The sequence below is a fragment of the Miniopterus schreibersii genome (assembly GCF_964146895.1).
Source record: "Miniopterus schreibersii genome assembly, chromosome: 20".
Classification (NCBI taxonomy): domain Eukaryota; kingdom Metazoa; phylum Chordata; class Mammalia; order Chiroptera; family Miniopteridae; genus Miniopterus; species Miniopterus schreibersii.
In genome coordinates, this window is record NC_138122.1 from 12,930,269 (window position 1) to 12,951,384 (window position 21,116).

The 21,116-nt window shown below is 56.9% G+C and overlaps 2 protein-coding genes across 2 annotated transcripts; one reads left to right on the forward strand and one right to left on the reverse strand.

Moving 5' to 3' along the window:
* The first annotated feature begins 742 nt into the window (after positions 1 to 742).
* THAP7 (THAP domain containing 7) lies at positions 743 to 3,944 on the forward strand. Its single transcript, XM_081123410.1, has 5 exons — positions 743 to 828; positions 1,000 to 1,079; positions 1,491 to 1,646; positions 2,146 to 2,286; positions 2,479 to 3,944. Exons 2-5 carry the CDS (start codon positions 1,000 to 1,002, stop codon positions 3,041 to 3,043), a joined length of 942 nt encoding a protein of 313 aa, XP_080979536.1. The 5' UTR covers positions 743 to 828; the 3' UTR covers positions 3,044 to 3,944.
* Positions 3,945 to 4,661: 717 nt separating this feature from the next.
* On the reverse strand, positions 4,662 to 20,441 carry LZTR1 (leucine zipper like post translational regulator 1). Its single transcript, XM_081123409.1, has 21 exons — positions 20,139 to 20,441; positions 19,608 to 19,670; positions 16,336 to 16,392; positions 14,800 to 14,879; positions 14,312 to 14,420; positions 13,745 to 13,828; positions 12,752 to 12,809; positions 11,995 to 12,134; positions 10,539 to 10,740; positions 9,969 to 10,124; positions 9,478 to 9,588; positions 8,959 to 9,051; positions 8,680 to 8,775; positions 8,433 to 8,598; positions 8,047 to 8,216; positions 7,783 to 7,939; positions 6,889 to 7,015; positions 6,652 to 6,801; positions 5,966 to 6,071; positions 5,798 to 5,878; positions 4,662 to 5,563 (listed from the first exon to the last, which is right to left on the reverse strand). Exons 1-21 carry the CDS (start codon positions 20,336 to 20,338, stop codon positions 5,447 to 5,449), a joined length of 2,523 nt encoding a protein of 840 aa, XP_080979535.1. The 5' UTR covers positions 20,339 to 20,441; the 3' UTR covers positions 4,662 to 5,446.
* Positions 20,442 to 21,116: the final 675 nt, after the last annotated feature.

Here is a 21,116-nt window from a genome sequence, read left to right on the forward strand (position 1 = left end):
TTCCCCATCCAGATACCTGCCTTTTCCCAAGCGGTTGTAGGGGAAAAATGTTTCCTTTCAAACTGAAAAATTAAGCACTGTTTCTATGTTTAGTTAACTGCATTACTTCCAGAAATTAGGCTTCAAAGGGCACGGCTGAGGGTTAGGAAAATGTGTTTCGATTATTTTATATTTAAACATTCTTAAATCCTTTGTCCCATACTTCATGTCCTTTGGAAAATGGAATAGTAACCCGGTTTTTTCTAAGCTGTGGAGTGACTGTTTTCAACCTCAGTCTTGTGGGAAGGACCAGGGAGGCAGCCCCGCCCAGCACAAACCCAGTTTCGGACCTCCCTTTTCAGTAAGGCCCTTAGCTCTCCCTTTCAGGTCCCTGCCGGAAATCCCTAGCACAGAACCTCTGCCCGTCACATTTTCCCAAATGTAATCAGTGGCCACTGTCCACCCTTCCGGTTAGAGGCACCTCTTCAGAAGTCGTGAGCATCGGTTTATGTCAGGTTTGAACTCGAGTCTCAGCCCCTTTTCTGGCCGTTGAAATATCTTCTCTGGCAATCCGGGCCTCGCGAGAAGACCTGCAGGGCCTGGCCCTAGGGCACTACTGGTCGACAGCCAATAGCCCCGAAAGAACAAAGGAGAGGGGCCTACTCTGAGATGTGGGGCGTCCGGGGAGGTTAGGGCTTCAAGCGTTCAGCGGTAACTCCACCCTCCCACCGCTTCCGGGGCCCGCCCCGCCCCCCGAGCCAGCGCCCCTTCCCTCCCAGTCTCTATGGTAGCAACTTCCGCCGCTCGTCACACCTCGCGAGACTCCGGCGGCTCAGCAATGGCGAGACCGTGAGTTCCGCTGATGGGAGTCAGGAGTAGGGGCTGGGAAGGGGCTCGGGCGAAATCGGGCAGTGGGAGATTCAGCAGGACAGGGCCGCCTGAACGGGAGCGGCGGCTGGGGGCTTGCGGCCCCTACAGTCCGAACACCCGCCCGCGACCAAGTTCCCGCCTCTTCCCCAGATGCCGCGTCACTGCTCCGCCGCCGGCTGCTGCACACGGGATACGCGCGAGACGCGCAATCGCGGCATCTCCTTCCACAGGTCAGCGCGCTTGCGTGCTGGCTACCAAGGTTGACTTGCGCATGTGCCCGTTTTGCTGGCGCGAAGCCCCGATTGCACATGCGCGTTCTCTGGTTGGGGCGAGGTTTGAACTTGTGGGTGGGAGAGGGTGAAGCGGGCGGTGCAGGTGGGACTGAGTCTGGACGGGAAAGGAAGGATGCACCAAACACCACCGTTGGATTCTCTGCTCTGCGCCTCTTATCTGCTAGATGACGCTGAGCAAGTTGCGCCTCTTTGAGGCCTCAGTTTCCTCGTCTGTGTGCTTCTCTGGTAGGATTGAAGGGAGGTCTCCTGGCTGCATGTGCAGGGCCAGCTCTTCCCATCTTGGGAGCATAGGCAGCATAGCCCCAGGGCTTCATGAAGCCTGGGGCTCACCGATTTGTGGCTCCACAGACTTCCCAAAAAGGACAACCCAAGGCGAGGCTTGTGGCTGGCCAACTGCCAGAGGCTGGACCCCAGCGGCCAGGGCCTATGGGACCCAGCATCCGAGTACATCTACTTCTGCTCCAAACACTTCGAGGAGAACTGCTTTGAGCTGGTGGGAATCAGGTGAGGCTCCTTGCCAGCCAGCACTGGGGCATCTGTAGGGCCTGCTGAGGAGATCCTGAAGCACCTGGCACGAGGATAGGCAGACCTGGTGGTTTGGCTGCCTCTTCCCAGCTCTGTACCTCAGTTTCCTCTTCTGACAGATGAGGACAGTAAGACCCATCCCCTCAGGATGTCTTGTGCCAGTGACACAAGAGAAAAACATTACCTTCTCCTGTAGGTGTTCCTTAGAACCCGTCTTCCCACCAAATTCACAAATGAAATAATTATTTTGGCTGATCAACCCAGTTCTGGTGGAGCCCTTCCATGCACCTTAACTTGAGGAGTCCTACAGGGAAGAGACTGGTGTAACTCTGCCTAACTTGGCACCCCCCCAAACATTGTTTGCTAATACTGGGGAGCCTGCCCCGGGGTGCTGGAGGGCATGCCGACTCAGCCCTGCAGGTCATCTGGGGGTGGCAGTGCTTGTTCGCCATCTCATTCAGGCTGCTTTTCCCCACAGTGGGTATCACAGGCTGAAGGAGGGGGCAGTTCCCACGATATTTGAGTCTTTTTCCAAGTTGCGCCGGACAACCAAGACCAAGGGGCACAGTTACCCACCTGGTCCCCCCGATGTCAGCCGGCTCCGGCGATGCAGGAAGCGGTATGTGCTATGGGCGGGGGGGGCGCCCCACTCACCCCAATTTTGAGGAACTGGGCTTTAAGAGTGTCTACCAGCAGTGGTGCTGGACACGGTCCTGAGCCTGTGGAGCAGGCTAATGCTCCTGTTCAGGGGGGCTGGTGAAGTGGGGTCTGGCAAGCCCGTAGCCTGAGTTGTCAGTCTCTCTCCCCACAGCTGTTCTGAGGGCCGAGGGCCCACAACTCCTTTTTCTCCACCTCCACTTGCTGAGGTGACCTGCTTTCCTGTGGAAGAGGCCTCAGCACCTGCTGCTTTGCCTGCCTCGCCTACTGGGAGGCTGGAGCCTGGCCTCAGCAGCCCCTTCTCAGACCTCCTGGGGCCCCTGGGTGCCCAAGCAGAGGAAGCAGGCTGCAGCGCCCAGCCCTCACCGGAGCGGGAGCCAGAGCGGCAGCCATCCCCTCTTGAGCCGCGGCCTGTGTCACCCTCAGCCTACATGCTGCGCCTCCCACCACCCGCTGGAGCCTACATCCAGAATGAGCACAGCTACCAGGTAGGCAGTGCCCTGCTCTGGAAGCGGCGGGCTGAGGCTGCACTCGACGCCCTGGACAAGGCCCAGCGCCAGCTGCAGGCCTGCAAGCGGCGGGAGCAGCGGCTGCGGCTACGGCTAACCAAGCTACAGCAGGAGAGGGCACGGGAGAAGCGGGCACAGGCAGATGCCCGCCAGACTCTGAAGGAGCATGTGCAGGACTTTGCCATGCAGCTGAGCAGCAGCATGACCTGAGTGAGGGGCCACTGGACACAGGGCTGGCAAATGAGCTGCCTTTCAGGGCTCTAGCCTCTTCCTCAGAATCCACCTGGAAAGGGACCTGATCTGCGCTGCATCCACCAGACCTACTGGATGCCATAATAAAGTGGGTTTTAGGAGGCCCTATATCTGGTTCAGCTGGGGGTTGGGGCCCCTCCCTCAGTACCAGGCTTGTTCCCCCAGACAATGGCTGCAGCCCCTAGAGGTCTCAGATCCTGGAGTCTAAGCTCTGGGCTGTGAGAGCAGAGTCCAGCTCTTGGCCACTCCTCCCCATGCAGCTTCAAGCCCCACAGGGTTCTGTGAGGGATGGGATGGTGTAAGTAGAGGCTGGGGGTAGCACTAGGCATCCTTCCTTTGGCACCTAAAACAGCCTTGACTTAAGCTGGTTCCTTTGAAAACACTCCTAAAACCCAGGCCAGAATGTGCATTTGCAGGGACACAACAGGCTTCCAGCCACAGGTCCAATCTGCCCAACCTGAGTACTGGCCTTAAGACCAGCCCCCCACTCAATACTGGGCCTATCTCATCTGAAAACGGGGACAGGAATGTTGATTTCTGACCTCCTGGGGCTGCTATGCTTGGCAAGTAGTGAGGCTCAACAAATGACATTTCTGGTCCCTGGAGGCCTGGATAAGAGGAAGCATATGGCAGCAGTCCTGGCCTCAACTTGTGTCCCCATTTTTCTTCAGTGTGACTGGAATGGAGAAGGCCTCCCTGCATCTGTAATCATGGCAAACAGCTCAGTGCATGGCGTGATTTTAACTGCACAAGTGACATCTCCCTGCTGGGCCTTGGCCACAACAGCCCCAAGAGCACAGCTGAATTCTTTCTAGTGCTGTGAATTGCCAGTGTTCTGAAATTTGTTTTTTAGAGCCCTTAGTTTGTGGCTTCGTTTATTCATAGCATGTCTAGAAAAGATAGTCAGGTGGCCAGTTACAAGGGTCTCAACTGGTCCACTGCAGAACAGGATTTGCAGATCCTTCCCCAGGGCCCCAGGCTTATTTTCTTGCCCCGGGTTTGCTTCTGGCCTTATGGATGGGTTCCCCTTGCCTAAGGGTGCTCACCTGCCACTGGGGCTCCCCATCCACCTACATCCAGGCTCTTCAACAAGGGTTGAGGAGTGGCAGGTGCTGTGTTTGCATGAGGTATAGCCAGAGGAAGGACATGAGCTCTGAGGCAGGTAAGAGAGATCATTTCCCCCAAAGTGGCTTCCTGGCAGTTGGGGCAGAAGGGTCCCTGGGATTCTTGTTCTCAGGAGGCTGAACAGTGCCAAGTTGGGATGGAATCACACAGGGCCTTCTGTTGGGGCAGGGAAGGACGTTTCCAGCCCATGCAGGAGCCTATGGTGCAGCATATAGGGGGGTAGGGTTACCCCAGGCTTAGGAGGGGAGAAGCCAGTCTGCATTCTTGCCACAGCCCCTTCTCCCATGTGTCTGGGTTGTCTCAGGTGGGAGTGGGTTAGTTGCTGACATGAACAGAATCAGGCAAGACTGATCAATCCCCAGCAGTCGGGCCAAATGGCCAGTTCACAGCTTTAGGAAGGCCAAAGACTAAGGCCAGAGCCCACTGGTGTGGACCACACTGGCAAGGTATGTGTAGTAGGTAGCACTGTTGTAGCTTTAATGAAGGCATGTCTATAACAGAGAATACTTAGGGACACACAGGGACCTGGGGGGCATCTTTGCTGACTTCTCCTTGGCACAGCCCAGGGCCCTGATGCACACATATATATGTGGGATCCTGAAGCCCTTCTGGAATCCAGACCCAGTCCAGAGTGGTTGGGCCTGTGAGCCCTTCACACTCCAGAATTCATCTTGAAGGGCAACAGAATTCATCTTGAATCAGACTGTATCTGCCCATCCCTCTTGCCCACACACAAACTCCAGGTGATAGGAGAGGCCCCTTACACTGACCTTGGTGAGGGTGAGGGGGTGCTCTGTGGCCCCCATGTTGGAGAGACCTTCACAATGACTTTGTGGCCAGATCTACAAGCCATGTTGGGTCCCTGCAAGGTGGGGGACCCAAAGCCAACTCCCTGGTGGGCTCTCCACACCACTGGGCCCTGGCCAGGACCCCTGCCTCCTCCTGCTATCATCACTGAGCTCTAGCTTCCCACCCATACCTCCACCCCAGGAGGGGATGCTGGTGAGGACCTGCCTCACCATCCACTTCCTGTGGGACCTGCTGCATCAGCAGTGAAATGGAGCATTTGGAGCCCCCCATGTCCCCTCAGCTCTCTTCCGAGGCTCTGGGCACCCTGTCTTTTGGCCGGCAGGTCTGACCACTCTGTCACAGGCCTGAGGATTGCCAGCACAGTTTTTGCAGGGGGGAGGGCAGGCACGGTTATTCTCCATGTGTGGGCTGGCACCACCTGGGCCCTCATATGTCGGCACCCAGCTCTGCACACTGCTTGTCGGAGATGTGGGAGGCCAGAGAGTCTATGATGTCGAGCAGCAGCTGCTGGCTGAGGGACCGCAGTGTAGGCAACTTGGAGACCTGCGGGAGGTGACCAAAAGGCCAGAACAGAATGGAACTGGGTTCATGTGAGGGCTGGGTGGGCTCCAAAGACGGTGAGGAGAGGCCAGTGGGTAGGTGGTTCTGCTTGGCTATCCCCAGGGCCCACTGCTGCAGAAGATAGCCAGATTCCAGGCACCCTCCCCCCACCTGGCCGTGGCTGCTGCCGTGGGAGAGTGGGTCCTGAATATGGGGGGTGAGCCAGTGGGCCCTGACCTTGGTGAACTGGTGCACGATGATGTGCAGACAGTGCCGCTTCATGTCCAGTGCCTGAGTCTTGTCGGCTGCCTCCAGGATCTGGAACGGCAGGCTCGTTGAGGTGCTGCCCCACCTCTCCCCAACCCGCCCAGGTGCACGGAGGCCAGCAGGCACCAGGTGTGTTACCTGTAGCACATTCTGCACCGTCACATTCATCTCCAGGTTCTGCTTACAGTATGCTTGCAGTCGGTTGTTGTAAAAGCCATAGTAGTAGGGGGCCGCAAACAGGTAGCTGGGGGAGCTGGTTAAGGAGCTGTTGCCAAAGGTGCCATCCTCCCACTTACCACCCTCCTCCCCGGGGAGAGTGCACCTGGAGCCCCGGCCTGCCAGGGGCAGAGAAAACCTGAGACTGCATCTGCTCAGCACCAGGGGACCCGCCCCACCAGGAGGGTCTGGCATGGGCTTCAGTCCTGGCACTGGCTTGATCTCTACACAGATTCTGACCAAGATTCAAAGAATACCGCAGAATCCTCTTCCTAGGAAAATACTCATATGCATTTTTGCAGAACTGTCCACATCTCCCAGAGCCCTAAAGAGCATCCTTGCACCCCATGTTCAGACCCCCACTGCAGTGATGTGACCAGGAATCACTTTACATCCATCTGCTCACTTGTCACATAGAGCAATGACCGGCCCCTTACTCCCAAGCAGTCACGAGTCAACCCACCTGTCCCTCCTGGCTACAGACACCTCAGTGCTGGCAGACCAACTACTTCAGAGAACCCTAGGAGAGCACCAGGCACCAAGAAATCTATTGGGCTGCCTAAGGTGGGTGCTGGGACCCTCAGTGATAACCCTCGGGGTGAGGATGCAGCGAGTCCTCAGGAGGCATGTTGACCTCACCATAGTAGATGTAGCGTAGCATGGACTCAAAGGCTTGCCTACTGGGCACCATCTCTCCGATGGAGATGTTTACTTGCCCGTCCTCAGGCATGAAGGACCGGAACATGGCCTCAAAGTAGCTGCAGACAAGGCGGCAGAGGCCTGGCTCTCAGAAGATGCAGCCAGTGCCTGGGCCTACCCTGCCCAGCAGCTGCACCCCCACCCACCTGGAACGGGCGGCCAGAATGGCCTTGTGGGCTGGCCGAGGGTGCCCATCTAGCAGCAGCGTGATGTCACAGAACTCCGCGCCTGCCCCATCCAGGTATGCCTTCATGTCCTGGATCAGAGATGTGCCTGGAGGGGCATGGAGGGACCCTGAGCAGGTACCTCCTGCCCCTTAGTAGACCCTGCTTCTGACTTGGGCCTCAGGGCCCCAGGGCACGTCCTCCTGCACATCTGTCTATTTTGCCAGCCTGAATGAACCTCCTCCAGGCCAGAGACCTCATTTTGGCCCTTGAGGCACCACCAGGCCCTGTCCTCAACTCCAAACACAGCCCTCAGGCCCCTGTGCCCCCAGAGCCTGATCTCTGAAACTCAGCACACCCTGTGTGTCTGCTGTCACCCAGACCCAGTGGCAGCGCAGGCCCCAGGGATGAAGGAGCCTATGCCCTCCTTTCCCAGGCTTGGGGACTCAGGGGGGCAGTGGGAGCATCTGAGGTCTGCAGACTGTGCTCACCCCTCACTGGACCCAAGATGTGTACGCCTAGAAGAGAAGCTTGGTGACTAATCACTGTGACCACATCAGAGGCTTTCAGACCTGATGTCATTCAGGGCAGGCACCCTTGCCAGAGCTGTGCCCCATGTTGCCTCCAGAAATGGGCTCAGAAGGTTCCTTACCCTCAGGCACACTGTGGAAAGCCCTGTGGGCTTGGTGTTCGTTCTTCCTTTAACTGAGCCTGAACTGCCTCCCTCTTTGCCCCTGTACTGCAGGAGCACCCTGGGGTCCTCTCTGCACCCACCCCTCCCACCACTGCCTGAGAGCCTAGCAGGTGATTCCCAAGTCTCGACCAAGATGAATGCCACTGACTAGCTACTGGCAGGGAAGGGACCAAGCTCCCTACCGATGTCCACAGGCTGGTCTGAGGGGGCGCGGGGCGGCGGCTGCTGCTTCCGCCGAACAATCTCCACAATCAGTGGGGATGAGAGGTGCTCGAACTCCTTCATCATGATCACCTGGTTGAAGTGGGACTCCTTCACCACGAAGTTCAGGCAGTGCTCCTGGGACAGACAGGCCAGGCAGGCGGGCGGGGTCAGGCCTCAGCCCCAACAGGGCACCGGGCAGGGCAAGGGGCTTGCAGCAGTGGGCGGGGTGGGCTGCGATGCACCTTCAGCTGGCCCAGCTGCAGCCTGGCAGCACTCTCGCACACGACCAGCACGTTCTGCAGGTCCACGGAGGCCTCAATGTACTGCCGACACAGCTGCTCCAGGCGGCACAGCTGGAAGCTCAGCGCCAACTTGTACACGTCCATGATGAGCAACACGTCCTCCACGTGGCCTGGACCCAAGAGCTCCCTGAGCCTTAGGGACATTGGGCAGGGGGACGGGAGGACAGGGCCCTGGGCTCCCTCTGTAGACAAGTGTGGGTTGGGGCCACTAGGCAGTAACTGAACCATGCCCAGGTAAGCTCGGCCTCTGAGCCTCAGGCTACCCACCTGCAAGTAGGACTGCTCACACCCCACCCTGTTCCTGCTCCACCCCAGCCCAGGCAGACCTTTCCTCGGGTATTTGATCTTGTCGGTGTAGAGGAACTGCATGAGCACCTCGAAGGGCCGGGCCTCAGCCTCTCTGATGGCCACACGCAGCAGGGGCAGCCGGGCCCCAGCCCCAGCCACACCAGGGGCCTCCCTGGGAGCCAAGGCTGCCTCCTCCTCCAGCTTCTGTGGGAAGAGAAAGGGGAGTTTAAGGGGCACTCCATAAATGCTGCTGCCCAGGCAGGGCCCGACAGGGCAGCACCTCACCTGGGCCAGTCGCTCCTTCGCCTGTACTATTTTCCTGCGGAGCCAGCGACTTCGTGCTGTCACAATGGCCACGTGGCCCTGAACACACTCCTCCTTCTGCAGCAAGAATGACACCTTGGTGAAAGGGCATAAGACTCTTGCCCCAAGGGGCACAGGCCCAGCAGGCGAGGGGAGGGGCCTGGGGACTCCAGGTACCAAGCAGCAGCCAGCGTGCCTCTGGGTACAAAGGCCCCACTCCTCCGCACAGTGGGTGGGGCTGGGCACATGAAGGGCACCCACCTCACCCAGCACAAACTCCACGTCACAGAACTGGCGGCTCTCCCACAGCCGCCCATAGTCTTCATGAAGTGTGCACTTGGGGTAACAGGAGAACTGCAGGAGGAGACCCGGGTGTTACCAAGTAAAGACACTGTCATCCTGGCTTTGCCCCTCCAGGCCACGGGTGCCTCTGAGGCCCCAATGCCAAGCTCAGCTCAGCCCGGCTCCCTCCACTGACCCAGGTGGCTCCCAGACCTCTACTGGCTCTGCTATGAGCACCCACCATACTTGCCCAACTTCACCCTGCACTGAGGCTCCTAACTGCCTCAGCATAGGGTCCTCCTCTCCACCCCAGGTGCCAGACTCCTCAGAAAGGCTGCCATCCCACCAGGTACAGTCCTGGCTCTGGACACCCTTGGACAAGCTCCACCCCTACCAACAGGGTCTATTTCCATCATCAGGGCTTGTTCACCCTGGCTGGCCCCACTGCAGAGTCAGTTCATGAGATAGCCACCTGTTCCACAAGTCCGTGAGCCCCACCTGGAACCTGTACATCTCCCCACTGCGGATGTTGTTGTCCACGGTGCCCCCGAAGATGTACATGGCATCCGAGATCACAGCGGCCGCATGGAAGAGCCTTCCGCTGGGCAGCTGGGTGGAGAGGGGGGCAAGTCAGCAGGGTGGGAAAGGACGGGGCTGGGTCTCCAGCAGGGGGCTGGCTGAGGCCTGGAGTGGGCCATATTGTAGCCAAGGACATGGCACCACTGGCCTTGAAAGAGGGGCTGGAGCAGGCCCTGGGACACATATGTAGGCACAAGGCAGGAGGCAGGGCCTGTGTAGGTAAACAGAGCCACAGAGTGGATACAGCAGGTGCTCAGTCTCACATGCTGCACATGGCCCAGCCAGCAGGGCATGTCTGTGTGACCCAACATGTACCTCTCTGAGCCTCAGTTTCCCTACTTTTGAGATGGGCTGATCACAGGCCCGGCTTCAGAGGGTGAGGGAGCGGTAACAAGGGTATCGGCCCTCACCTCTGAGGCTGGTGGGGAAGGCTGCTTGGTGTTGGTGGTGCCAAAGTCCAGGCCAAACACATCCCTGGACTTCTTAAAGCCACCCCGATCCTCAGAGGACAGGGCAGGCACCTCCTCAGAAGCAGCTGCTCGTTCTGGCACCTCGGCCCCACCAACCTGGTGGGAGACGTGGGGGTGCAACCAGTCAACAAGAGCCAGGCAGGCACCAGAGACTGCTCGCCACCCCCACCTAGAGTGCTGTGGGGACAGGTTGGGGGCAGGGAAGAGCCACAGGATGAGGGCTGAGTTGGGAGCCAGAAGAACATCCTCAGCACAATGCAAACATGGTGGGAAGTAGAATCTTACAAGCCCACAGGCTGCAAGATGGAGAACAGGCAAAGAGGCCCAGGACCCAGGGTCGGGCCAGGGTGGGTGTCCAGGCCTGAGGGCATCCTGGCCTTACTCCTTCCTGCCGTCTGTCTGGAGCCCCAGGAGCACCCTGAGGCTGTGAGCAGGTGGGAGCAGGTGGGTCAGGAACACACCCCAGGCCACAGGCCCTGGGTCCCCTCAGCAACACCTGGCAGTGCTCACTTCGCTGTCCGAACTGGGCTGGACAACCTCCCAGGTCTGGAAGTCCACATCATAGCAGTGTAGCTCATTGGGCAGAGTGTTGTCGGCTGCGCCCCCAAACACATAGAGGTGGCGGTCAAAGGCCACCATGGTGTGCCCATAGCGCCGCTGAGGGGGTGGCGGGGAGCCCCGGAGCAGGTGCTCAGTGGGGATGCGTGTCCACCTGGAAGTACATGACAAGGAACCAGTGCCAGGCAGAGGCTTCTGCTCCCCTGTGTTCTCCACCTGGGCGCTGAGGCCCCCCCTCACATAAGGCCTAGTCTGCGAAGTGCCCTGCAACCTCTAGGAGACCTTCCCGGGCCGAGGGAGGGTCTACAGTGCATGTGCCCAGTGTCCCTTGTCACATCCTGCTTGGAACCAGCTCTTCCCACCTCTTTGTGTGGGGGAACAAAGGGTGCAAGCATGAGGCTGGGTGGGAGGCTGTCTGGGGGCTGGCGTGGGGCTGACCTGTGAGGATAGTGGCACCACCTGATGGAGAAGCAACCGGAGTCACTCAATACCCATGAGCTGCTGCTGGTAGCTGCGTCTCCCATGGTTTTCTTCCTACCCCGTCCCCTTCACCCCAAGCTGCAGCTCTGCCCCAGCTCTGGCCTGGGCCCCTCATCCTGCAGCCCTCTGCCCTCTAGATGCTCCTTCCTCAGCCTGCCCCACAGGTACCCCCAGGCCCCTGTGCAGCCCTCAGGCCCTGTGTCTTTCCCCAATACTGGCACCTCCCTGAGGGCCCCCTTGCAGATCAGCCACCTGGCCACCTGGCCAGAGCATGCATGTCTGTCCCAAACCCTCCCCAGTGTGGTTATACACTGCCTGCCCCAAGCCCTCTGTGACACCCACTGTCCTGAGGGCCAAGGCCAGGTGCAGCAGTGGGCCTGTGTGCAGTGTGGCTCTCCTCCCAGGCCTGGCCACCCCAACACAGGCGAACTGGACAGGCATCAGCACGGCTTCCCCTGCCCAGGATGCCCAGCCTTCCTCCTTCCCAGCTGACACCCTGGCATCTAGGGCAGCTCCAAGTCCCCTCCCAAGCCTCCCTGACCTGCAGCTGTTTCCTCTCCTCTACTAACTCCCAGAGCCAATGCCCGGCCCTCACCTTAGTCCCCATCACAGGGGGCAAGGCTGGCCAACAGTCAAGGACAGCATAATCTGGAAGCTCTCAGGGCCCAGGCACCCCTCCAGTCTTCTGCCACCATATGGGATCTATGCGAGCCACATTTGTTACTGGTGGCACTGACCATGCCATTCTCAGGGCTGGGGTGTTCTTTACTCAAAGAGGGAGCCACCCAGGCCCAGTCTGCTCGAAGACACCACACACCCCACTCCAGGAGGGAGGGCAACTGGCCCTACTTTACTTTGGAGCTCAAAAGGATAGCTCCAGATGCAGGCATGGGGTGCCGGCCAAGGGCTCCACCACCAGGGCACTCACATTTTGTCCTTGAATTCAAACTGGAAGAGGTTGTTGGTTATCTTGGCTCCACTCTGCCCTGAGAACACAAACATCTTGTCCCTGCACACGGCCACCGGGAAGTTGCAGCAGGATGGCGGGATCTCACCGCTCTGGACCACCTGTGGGGGCGGGAGGCAGCTCAGCCCGGGGCCCTCATAGGACCCAGCACACATGTCTGTGCCAACATCGCTGAGCTGGCGCTGCTTTTATTCCTGAAGTTTCTTCTGTAAATGAGGATTCATATTTCACTTTTTGCAGAATCTTAAAGCCCCACCTCACCCTCCTAAATGTAGGCTAAAATCATCACCAAAGGAGAAAGAAACCCCCCAAGAGAAAGACAATAGAGCGATCGAACAGATTGGTCTGGAAACAGCAGCCAGCAGGACAGCGGGGGGCCTGCTGTCCTTGCTATGTTCAGATAAGGATGGGTTATATCAGGACCGTATCAGTCACAGTTACACCAGAACCTGTGATAGGCTGCTACCCAAAGCATAGAGCCTTTAGTCACTAGGGAACTGACACTGGAACCGGAGTGAGGGCCAGGAATCGTGGTGAGGGTCAGCGGGAAGGGTGAGGCAGAGGACAAGGCCGGGCTTTGGCAAAGGGAACAAAGCAGCCTCCACGCCAACCCACCCCAGTCCCTGAGCCCCTCACCTCCCTGCCTCCCCCCTGCCCTCTCTGAACCCTTCACATCCCTGCCTCCCCACAATCCCACCCCAGCCCCTCAGCCTCTTACCTCTTCCCAGCACGTGAGCTCTCGGTCCTGCAGGCCAATGGTCCACATGTCGTTCAACCTGCATGAGAACTAAGGGGTCAGGATGCCCACCACTGGGGCTGGCTGTCAGGCTGGGCCTGGGCGTGGCCAGGAGGGATGGCTCCAGGGAAGAACCACCCATCACTTGGGACTCTGACCAGGGGCCTCTGGGGCAGCCATGAAGCCGGAGCTTCAGTTGGGGGAGGGGGCTGCACACTGAGTCCCTGTTGTGCCAATCCCCTGCCCAGCCCAGGCAGGAAAAAGAGGCTTCATTCAAAGAAAGGCCTCATTCCCAACATCTAGGGCAGGGGACAGGGTCAGCTCCTTGGCTGATCCCTGGGGTTAGAACCTCAGAGAGGCTCCGCCCACAGAAATTGTACTGTTTAGTTTCCATAATGCTGAAGTTTGGGGGAATGAGCACATGCTGCTTTTATAATCAGAAAAATGCAGCAAAGCCATTTTGCTGAAATAAGGAGGAAAATGCCTATGACATAGGAAAGAAGTCTGTTGCTCTCCGTAGGCGAGGGGCCAAGTCAGAGCCCTGCTGCTGCTACCCCCCTGCTCACTCGCCCCTGAGGATCATTCCTTGCTGTGGGCCAAGTATTCTCACCCCAGCAATTCAAGGGGCCACCTCTCCCACCCCAAGCTCAGATGACCCCCAGCTATTTGCTCTGGAGACCTGCACAACAGCTGTACAAACACGGGCCAGGCTTGACACCCCTCAGGCGACCTGGGAGGGGCCTCAGGGGTGCCAGTCCTTTTGACCAATGTGGGGGTAGGGAGGGGGCTCCATTCAGTGGCCATCACCTTCATCCTGCCTATCTTCCTCTCCCCTCCCCCAACCCCCACTCACACACCCACCCTCCCGAGAAACCCCCAGCCTGAGCCGTCTGAGACCAAGAAGGCCTACTATGTGCCCTACTATGCACAGTGGGCCGATTAGAGGCGGAGTGCATGGGTCAGGCCACCACCTACCTGGCATTGCCATCATAGCCAGCAAAGATCCATAGCTTGTCACTGTACACTGTGGCACCATGGGCTGACCTGGCAACTGGCAACCTGGAGCATGAGGTAGAGGAGGGATGAGGCCACTCAATGCAGGCCTGAGCCTCACAGCCCCACAAGCTGGTCCAGTGGCCACAGCCCTGCAAATCCTGCCAGGCCCCAGGATTGCCGTGTCCACATCTGCTGACACTGGGACTCCAGAATATAGTCAACAGGATGAGGGGCTGAGCTCATGTGGCACCAGGTCACTGATGATGCATCACAGAAAACAGAGTCCTCTCCCAGGTGCTACCAAAATATCAACCAGGTGCTCGCAAGGCAGGACCATTGAAGGGCCCATCATAGGACATTTGGATCCCTCCTACCTCCCAAAAGGGGGCAATCTAAGAGCTGGGAGGAGGCTGCGAACAGACGCAGCTGGGAGTCAGCACTAACTCCCAGCTCCCAGGCCTCTCTGAGCCTCAGGCTCTTCATCTGCAATGCTAAAGGGCCAGAGAGCCCGCAGAGCAACCCCCAAAGGTTCCAGCAGTCTCTCACCGTCCTTCAATTTTCCACTCCGTCCACTGGCCAGTTGCAAACTTGTATTCAAAGAGGTCATTTTTATTCTTCAAGTTAGAATTGGAATAAATGTCCCCAGTGTAACCCCCTGGGTAAAGACAGAGAAACAGTCACAACCAAAGGCAGCATCTCAGAGACCTCAAACCCCAGAAGGTGAGGGCAGAATGTGGCCCCATTGAAAATGCATTCCAGAACTCCCTCCGCATACCTCGGAAGCCCCTACCGGGTGCCTGCCTCTGTGCTGGGCTCTGGGGACACAGAGATCAGCAGGACCCCATTCCCTGTCCCTGGCAGGGAGGGAAAGCCACCTTCCAGCCCAGTCACAGAGGCAGACCATTCCAACCCAAGGAGATCAGGCCAAGGGTTGGACAGAGAGAGCCAAGAGGCCAGCCGAGCACAGCATGTGGGTCCGAGGCTTGAAGGGAGGGCAGGGGAACCCTTGGCCTGGGAAGTGAGAGGCAGCTCACCAAAGACGAACATGCTGCTCCCATAGACCACGGCTGAGTGGTGGTAGCGGGGTGCTGGTGGGGTCCCAGTGGTGAAAGCCCTGGCAGGGTAACAAGAGGCAATGGTGTCAGTAATATTTTGAAGGTAATACTTGTATCATTAGAGAAACTTTTAAGAAAGTTGCCAATAAGGAAAAAAAAAAAATAGCACTCAAATTTATGTATAAACCTTTGCCAGAAACCACTGTCCAGACCTGGAGATCTCCCCTATATCTTCCTATGCATATTCTGCCTCTGAGAGGTTTTTTTAAATGGAATCATGTGGTAGATATAATAAGCTTTTTCAACTAAATAGTAGACTGTGAGTAGGTCTTCAAGCTACACTAGACTCATGACCCCCATTCTCACAGCTGCACTGTATTCTGCAGCATGGGTGGTCCACGAATTTTACTTGTCAAATTAAAAACCCATTTAAAAAATAATAATAATAAAAAAATAAAAATAAAAACCCATTTATACTGCTTTCTGGGGGCTGCTCCTTTCCAGTGTTATACTTAAGCAATTTTTACAAAGAACTGTAAAGTCTTCAGAGTGATTTTTAAAATGTATTTGTAACTATTCGCCGTACTTTAAAGTGAAGTGTGAGAGAAACAACGTAGAAGTTGATGTGGCAATCCCAGTGCTACCCAGACCTCCTGGGCAGAGTGTGGGCCGCATGGGGTGATACCACCTTGGCATGCCAGGTTCAGCAGCTGTGGACCCTGAGACTCAACATCCTCCTATGTGAAAGGGGGGCAGTCAGACCCCACCCCAGGGGGCTGCTGGGAACTGAGTGGGCTGTGCACAGAGCTCCTGAAGAGAGCGTGGCACCCAAGGGGTACGGTGAATCTGGGCTTCTGCACAAGCAGATTTGCAGAGCTTAGGAGGAAGCCCAGTATCACCTAACCCCAGGATCCATTTCTCATCTGTGAGCTGCTCCTGGTCAGGGGCTGGACTGCAGGGCACAAATATGCAGTGCTCAGAGAGGGCAGGTGTCCTGTCCAAGGCTACACAGCTGGGGAGCACCATCTGCCGGAAGGAGGCCAGGGTCCGCAGGATGCCCACTGCCTGTGTGAGGTCTCCTGGCAGAGGATGGGCCCCATGGGGTGGAGGGGGGAGAGAAGCCCCTTCAGCAGTAGAGTCAGTCCTAGAAGGACCCATCAACCGATGGCTCTCTATGTTGGCTCCAGTCCCTGGCTTGGGAGATAGGCTTGGTGACTGAAGGCTCTCCTGAGGCAGAATTTGAGGACCCACAACCCGATCAAACAGATCCCTAATTAACAGGATTCAGAATAATAAATCTCAGTCATGGACTGGGAAAAAACCCCAAGAGACAGAGGGAACACTGAGAGAGGCACTGGGCATGTTCGTGGTATGGGGAGGGAAGGGTGTTGTCTCCTCCTTGAAGCTTCTCTCTACCTTTCTAGGAACGTGACTCCACTGGCAATCAGGGGCCAACACAGTGCTACTGAGTTCTAGGAGAAAGAGCAGGGACCTGGAACTTAGGAGGCCACCCACCTGCACCAGGAGCAGTCCTTCACGTCGAACCGCAGGAGGTCGTTCAGCATCGTCTTCCTGAAAGACAGCCAGGGAGAGGTGGGCTCAGTCCTGGTCTGCTCTGCAGGGCACTGCCCAGCCAAGACCCAGAGATGGGTACTGCAGCCCAGGGGATGGAGGAGTTGTTTTGGGAGACTTAGCCAGAGCCAGACGACCAGCTGATGCCCTAGAGACCAGCGAGGTGACTACAAAGGAAGCTCCTGAGCTGGTGCAGGCATAGGGGCTGCCTGATAGAGTCAGGACCAAAGCATGTTCCTAGCCACCCCACAGCTGACTTCAGGGCTCACACTTCACCCCAGGCTCCAGAATCCCCACTCGCATGTCTCAGTGCCCCCTTCTCTAAGGCTGTGCCACAAGGCAGACACTTGCCCACATCTCAGGGAAGGCCCCTTCCCTTCTCTCTGATCTTCCGGCCACCTCTTTATCACAAAGCCAATGTAGCAACTACATTTTAAAGATACAATAAAACAGGGTGGTGAACACACAATACAATATACAGATGATGTATTATAGAACTGTACACCTGAAACCTATATAATTTTATTAACCAATGTCACTCCAATAAATTCAATTTAAAAATAAACAACAAAAAAAGATACAATGAAACAGAAAATAAATCCACTGGCCATGACACCACCTAACAACCTGCATGTTACCACCCAGCCCTTATCACTAAGAAGAAAGAAGGGTTGGGTTGACAAACCCAACTGGAGCCCAGCATTCCCTGCATACCAGGCCAGATGAGGCCTGTGCTGGGTGCCCCCTGCACTGCCTAGCTCAGTCTCACCAGATGGTTGGGCTCTCCACTTCCATTTACAGAAGAGGAAACAGCCTGAGAGATAAAAGGACTTGAGGCCACACAGCCAGGAAGCTAGGAGCTGGGAAGCAGAGGTGTGACAGTAATTACTCTCCTCTCCCTATTTGCCCCACCGCAACCCAGTGCCAAGCTATAGGCCATCTTTCTTTGTACTCACTTAGTCTAAAAAGTTATAACTAGATTGAGAAAAATTTGTATCCTGTTTCTTAGTGTCACACTGTAGCAAAAATATTTTTTTTTAAAAATATATTTTTATTGATTTCAGAGAGAGGAAGGGAGAGGAAGAAATAGAAACATCAATCATGAGTCATTGATTGACTGCCTCCTGAACACCCTCTGCTGGGGATTGAGCCCTCAACCCAGGCATGTTCCCTGACCAGAAATTGAACTGCGATCTTCTGGATCATGGGTTGATGCTCCACCACTGAGCCATGCCGGCCGGGCGTAGCAAAAATATTTCTGCTTGTTGCCCCACAGTTCCTGCTAGAGAACACTTCTGGGGATGTTCCCACCCACTGCCCTGTGCTGGACATCAGGCATCTTCTGGTTTGGGGGATTGTCATTAAGGTTCCAGTAAATGTCTTTATTTCAGTCGTTCATGTGACAAACATCTGTTGAATCATCTGGGTACTGGGATACAGACCCAGCCCAGGAGGAGACAGGTAACAAACACCTGTGTGCTCTGGGACCAACAGAGCCAGAAAGAGGTACAGTAGGTCTTCCAGGTGGTCTGGGAAGGCCTCACTCACAGGTGATTCAGAGAAAGAACGGGAGGGTGAGCAGGAGGGAACAGCCAGTGCAAGGTCCTGAGCAGGATGCTTGGTACAATCAGAACACAGCAAGGCAGGGGTGTGGCCTAGTGGCAGTGCAGGGTGATGGCAGAGGAGCGGTGGGGGCACAGTGACTCCCAAGAGGGCTGGGGCTTTTAATCAGAGAGGTGGGGAAATATCCCAGTGTTATAAGCCACGGAGGAAAATGCTCTGACTTGTATTTTCAAATGGATTCCTCTGGCTGTTCATGAGGAAGAGGCTGTAGGGGGGATGAGCTGGAAGCCAGGGGACCATGCCCAAGGAGACCATCTGCCCATTCTACAGGCCCTCATGGGATCCTGTCTATCCCATCAGCCCCAAATGAGCTTCCCCAGGGAGTCCTGCAGGACCAAGGCTGCAGTACCAATCAGAGGCCATCCCTTCCCAGGCTTTAGGCAGATTCTGTGGTTCTGGACTCATGAACAGGATGGGCTCATGAACAGGATGGGCTGTGTGTAAACATTGCACCCTCCACACACAGAAACTTCTATGCTGAGCCCCTCACACCCTTGTGCTCACTCACCCTCAGGAGCACCCTGCAAAAGCAGCACACATGGCCGGCCCACATACAGAGAAGGAGACCAGAGTGCAGTTAGTGCTGTTAAGCCACCTCCCTGAGCCCAAAGCCACAAAGCTCCACCTTGAACTGAGCCCTGCCTGTCTAAGAGACCAAGCTTCAGCCCCACATCCAGCAGGCTCCCACCCTTCCAGATACCTGACAGGCATCCCTGGCCTTTCCTGAGCATTTCAACAAATGAAGGCGGGAAACCCTGTTCAGATCCAGAACCAGTGCTATTCTGCACTCTCCTCCCTCCAGACCATTGCCCACACTGATCTGCACACTCTTCCTCTTTTGCATGGCTCACTCTTACTCATCTCTCAGGTCATCAACCCTTCCATAAAGGCTTCCCTAACAGGACCAGACCCCCCTCTCCTGGTCCTGTGCCTGCTGCACCTGTGCCTACGCCAGTACCCGACGTGGCCCAGCCCTCACTAAGACAGCTCTTTCCCTCTGGGGAGGTTTCACTCCTGGGAATGAGTCAGAGGGAAACATGCCAGGAGAAGGAAGTGACTGCACAAACCAAGGTTTTACCTTTCAGCAAAGGAAACCAGCCACAGCTTAACTGGGAGCAGTTCAGGGGATAGAGGTGGGATCACCAACAGAACATCTGGTCACTGCAAGGAGAGTTTTTTGCCAGGAATTTATAGCAATGTGGGAAAACCCTTGCATAAAGTGAAAAATGTGGGAAATAAATAAAAACTGCCCTCCATACCTTCTCAGCTGCCATGTGAGCATGTGGATGAGGGCCAGAGAGGAGTGCAGGAAAGGAAAAGTGCCTGGCAGGGTGGCACCAGGGCGAATGTGTTTCTCTCAAGGCTGTGTCCACTCATCAGAACAAGAGGGAAATTTCTGTGTCCTGAGAATATGCTACCCACCGGATGCTGTGCTGAGGGCCTTGAGTGCAGGGGACCTTACAGATAGGGAAGCTGAGGCTGAATGCTTAGCTAACATTTGTAAAGATAGCAGCGGAGCTGCAGAAGCCCAGTCCAAACCACCATGTTTGTTCCTCCCCTGTCCAAATACCCTGATGCTCAGACTCACTCACCCATTGTCTCCACCAAATACATAGATAGCATCCTTATAGGCCACCACTGTGTGCTTGCTGCGCCTGGAAAGAAGAACAGGGTGGGTATCGGTGAGACCAGGACCCTCCTGGGGGTACCCAAGGAATGAGACCAAGCACTGGGGCGGCAACAGAAGTTGGTTAATACCTCTCAACAACCAAGATTAACAGAAACCCCTAAATTCCACCAGTACCCAAAAAACGCTGCATGTGGGGGACCCCTGTCACTGCCCTGGGACTCTCTGGATTCCTCATCCCACTGCAGAGCACCTGGGACCTCAGCTGGAGACCCACAAACACAACATAACTCTAGCGCCCTGCCCCTGGCCACCTCGCTCCGGGACTCCCTAAAAGCCCCCGCCACTGCCCTGGGCATCGTCCTGGACACCACCACTCCTCCCTCCATTACCAGAGCCCGCTCTAGGACACCATGCCCCAGCCTCGCCCCTGGAACCCACCACGAAACCCTCTCAGGCATCCCTCCACCCCCAAGATCCCTGAACCACGCCGTACCGGGCCCCCACGAACTCGTCGCAGGGCGGGAGCCGCCGCCAGCGATGCACTGTCTCAAAGGGCCCGAAGTTGAGCGTCAGGTACTCGACACTGTCCGAGCAGCTGTGGTCAAAGTCCACGCTCGGGGCTACCTTGGACCGCGCGCTGCCGGCCAGGGCCCCGGCCCCGATCGGGCCCCCCGAGCCGCCCGTCCCAGCCATCCCGGATCCACGCCGGATCAGTCACCGGGTCCGCGGGCCCTGCGGCCACCGCCCTGGGCAGCCCCGAGGGACTACATTTCCCGGCGAGCACTGGGCCGACGGCGCGGCACTTCCGCTAGCGCCGCGCTTAGGTCGGTCAGCGCTTCCGGACTAGCCTAGCGCTTGTCGTGGCCCAGGTGGCGGGAGCTGCACCTAGGACCCGAGGTTGCGGCAACTGCGTAACTTTTTCTGGGAAACAGTTCCCGCGGAGTGCGGGTTCCCGATCCCCCGTCGCGGGCGACTGTACTTTCCCCGCGCCTGCCCTGCCACACGCCGCCGAGAGATCGGCCGCAGTTCCCGGCATGTCTTGTATGCGCGGGGCTCGGCCGTGATAGTCCGCCGCTCCCAGGATCCCTGGTGGACGGTTCCGAGCTCTCAGCAGCCTCCGCAGGCAGCCCAACTATCCCCTTACTGCTCGCGACCCCAGCCCGAACGCACACACCCCACCCCCGTTCTACCCTCCACTTTCTTATTGGCTGAGAGGCAGCGTGGCGCAGAGGCTCTGCATTCTCATTTCTACTTAACAGCAAAGCCTCAGTTCCTTCATCTGCGAAATGTGGATTTGGGAAGCTCCGGCTGCCTTGAGAAGCATGAGGTCTGTCTCAGGACCCAGCTCCTGCAGCCCTAAGTGGGCAAATGCCCCCAAACTGCCAAATGCGTGCAGCCGCTGTGCTCTGAAGAAGCACGTCCAGTCTCAAGCCCTTTGCACCTTCACTCTGTTCTACCAGGAATACCCTTC

Coding starts and splice junctions, on each gene's coding strand:
- LZTR1 (XM_081123409.1), bottom strand. CDS start 20,338: ATGGCTGGGACGGGCGGCTCGGGGGGCCCGATCGGGGCCGGGGCCCTG. Junction 16,393..19,607: donor GTATTTGGTGGAGACAATGG/GTGAGTGAGTCT, acceptor GCTGTCTTTCAG/GAAGACGATGCTGAACGACC. Junction 14,880..16,335: donor AAGGACTGCTCCTGGTGCAG/GTGGGTGGCCTC, acceptor TTACCCTGCCAG/GGCTTTCACCACTGGGACCC.
- THAP7 (XM_081123410.1), top strand. CDS start 1,000: ATGCCGCGTCACTGCTCCGCCGCCGGCTGCTGCACACGGGATACGCGC. Junction 1,080..1,490: donor CGCGGCATCTCCTTCCACAG/GTCAGCGCGCTT, acceptor GTGGCTCCACAG/ACTTCCCAAAAAGGACAACC. Junction 1,647..2,145: donor TTTGAGCTGGTGGGAATCAG/GTGAGGCTCCTT, acceptor TTTTCCCCACAG/TGGGTATCACAGGCTGAAGG.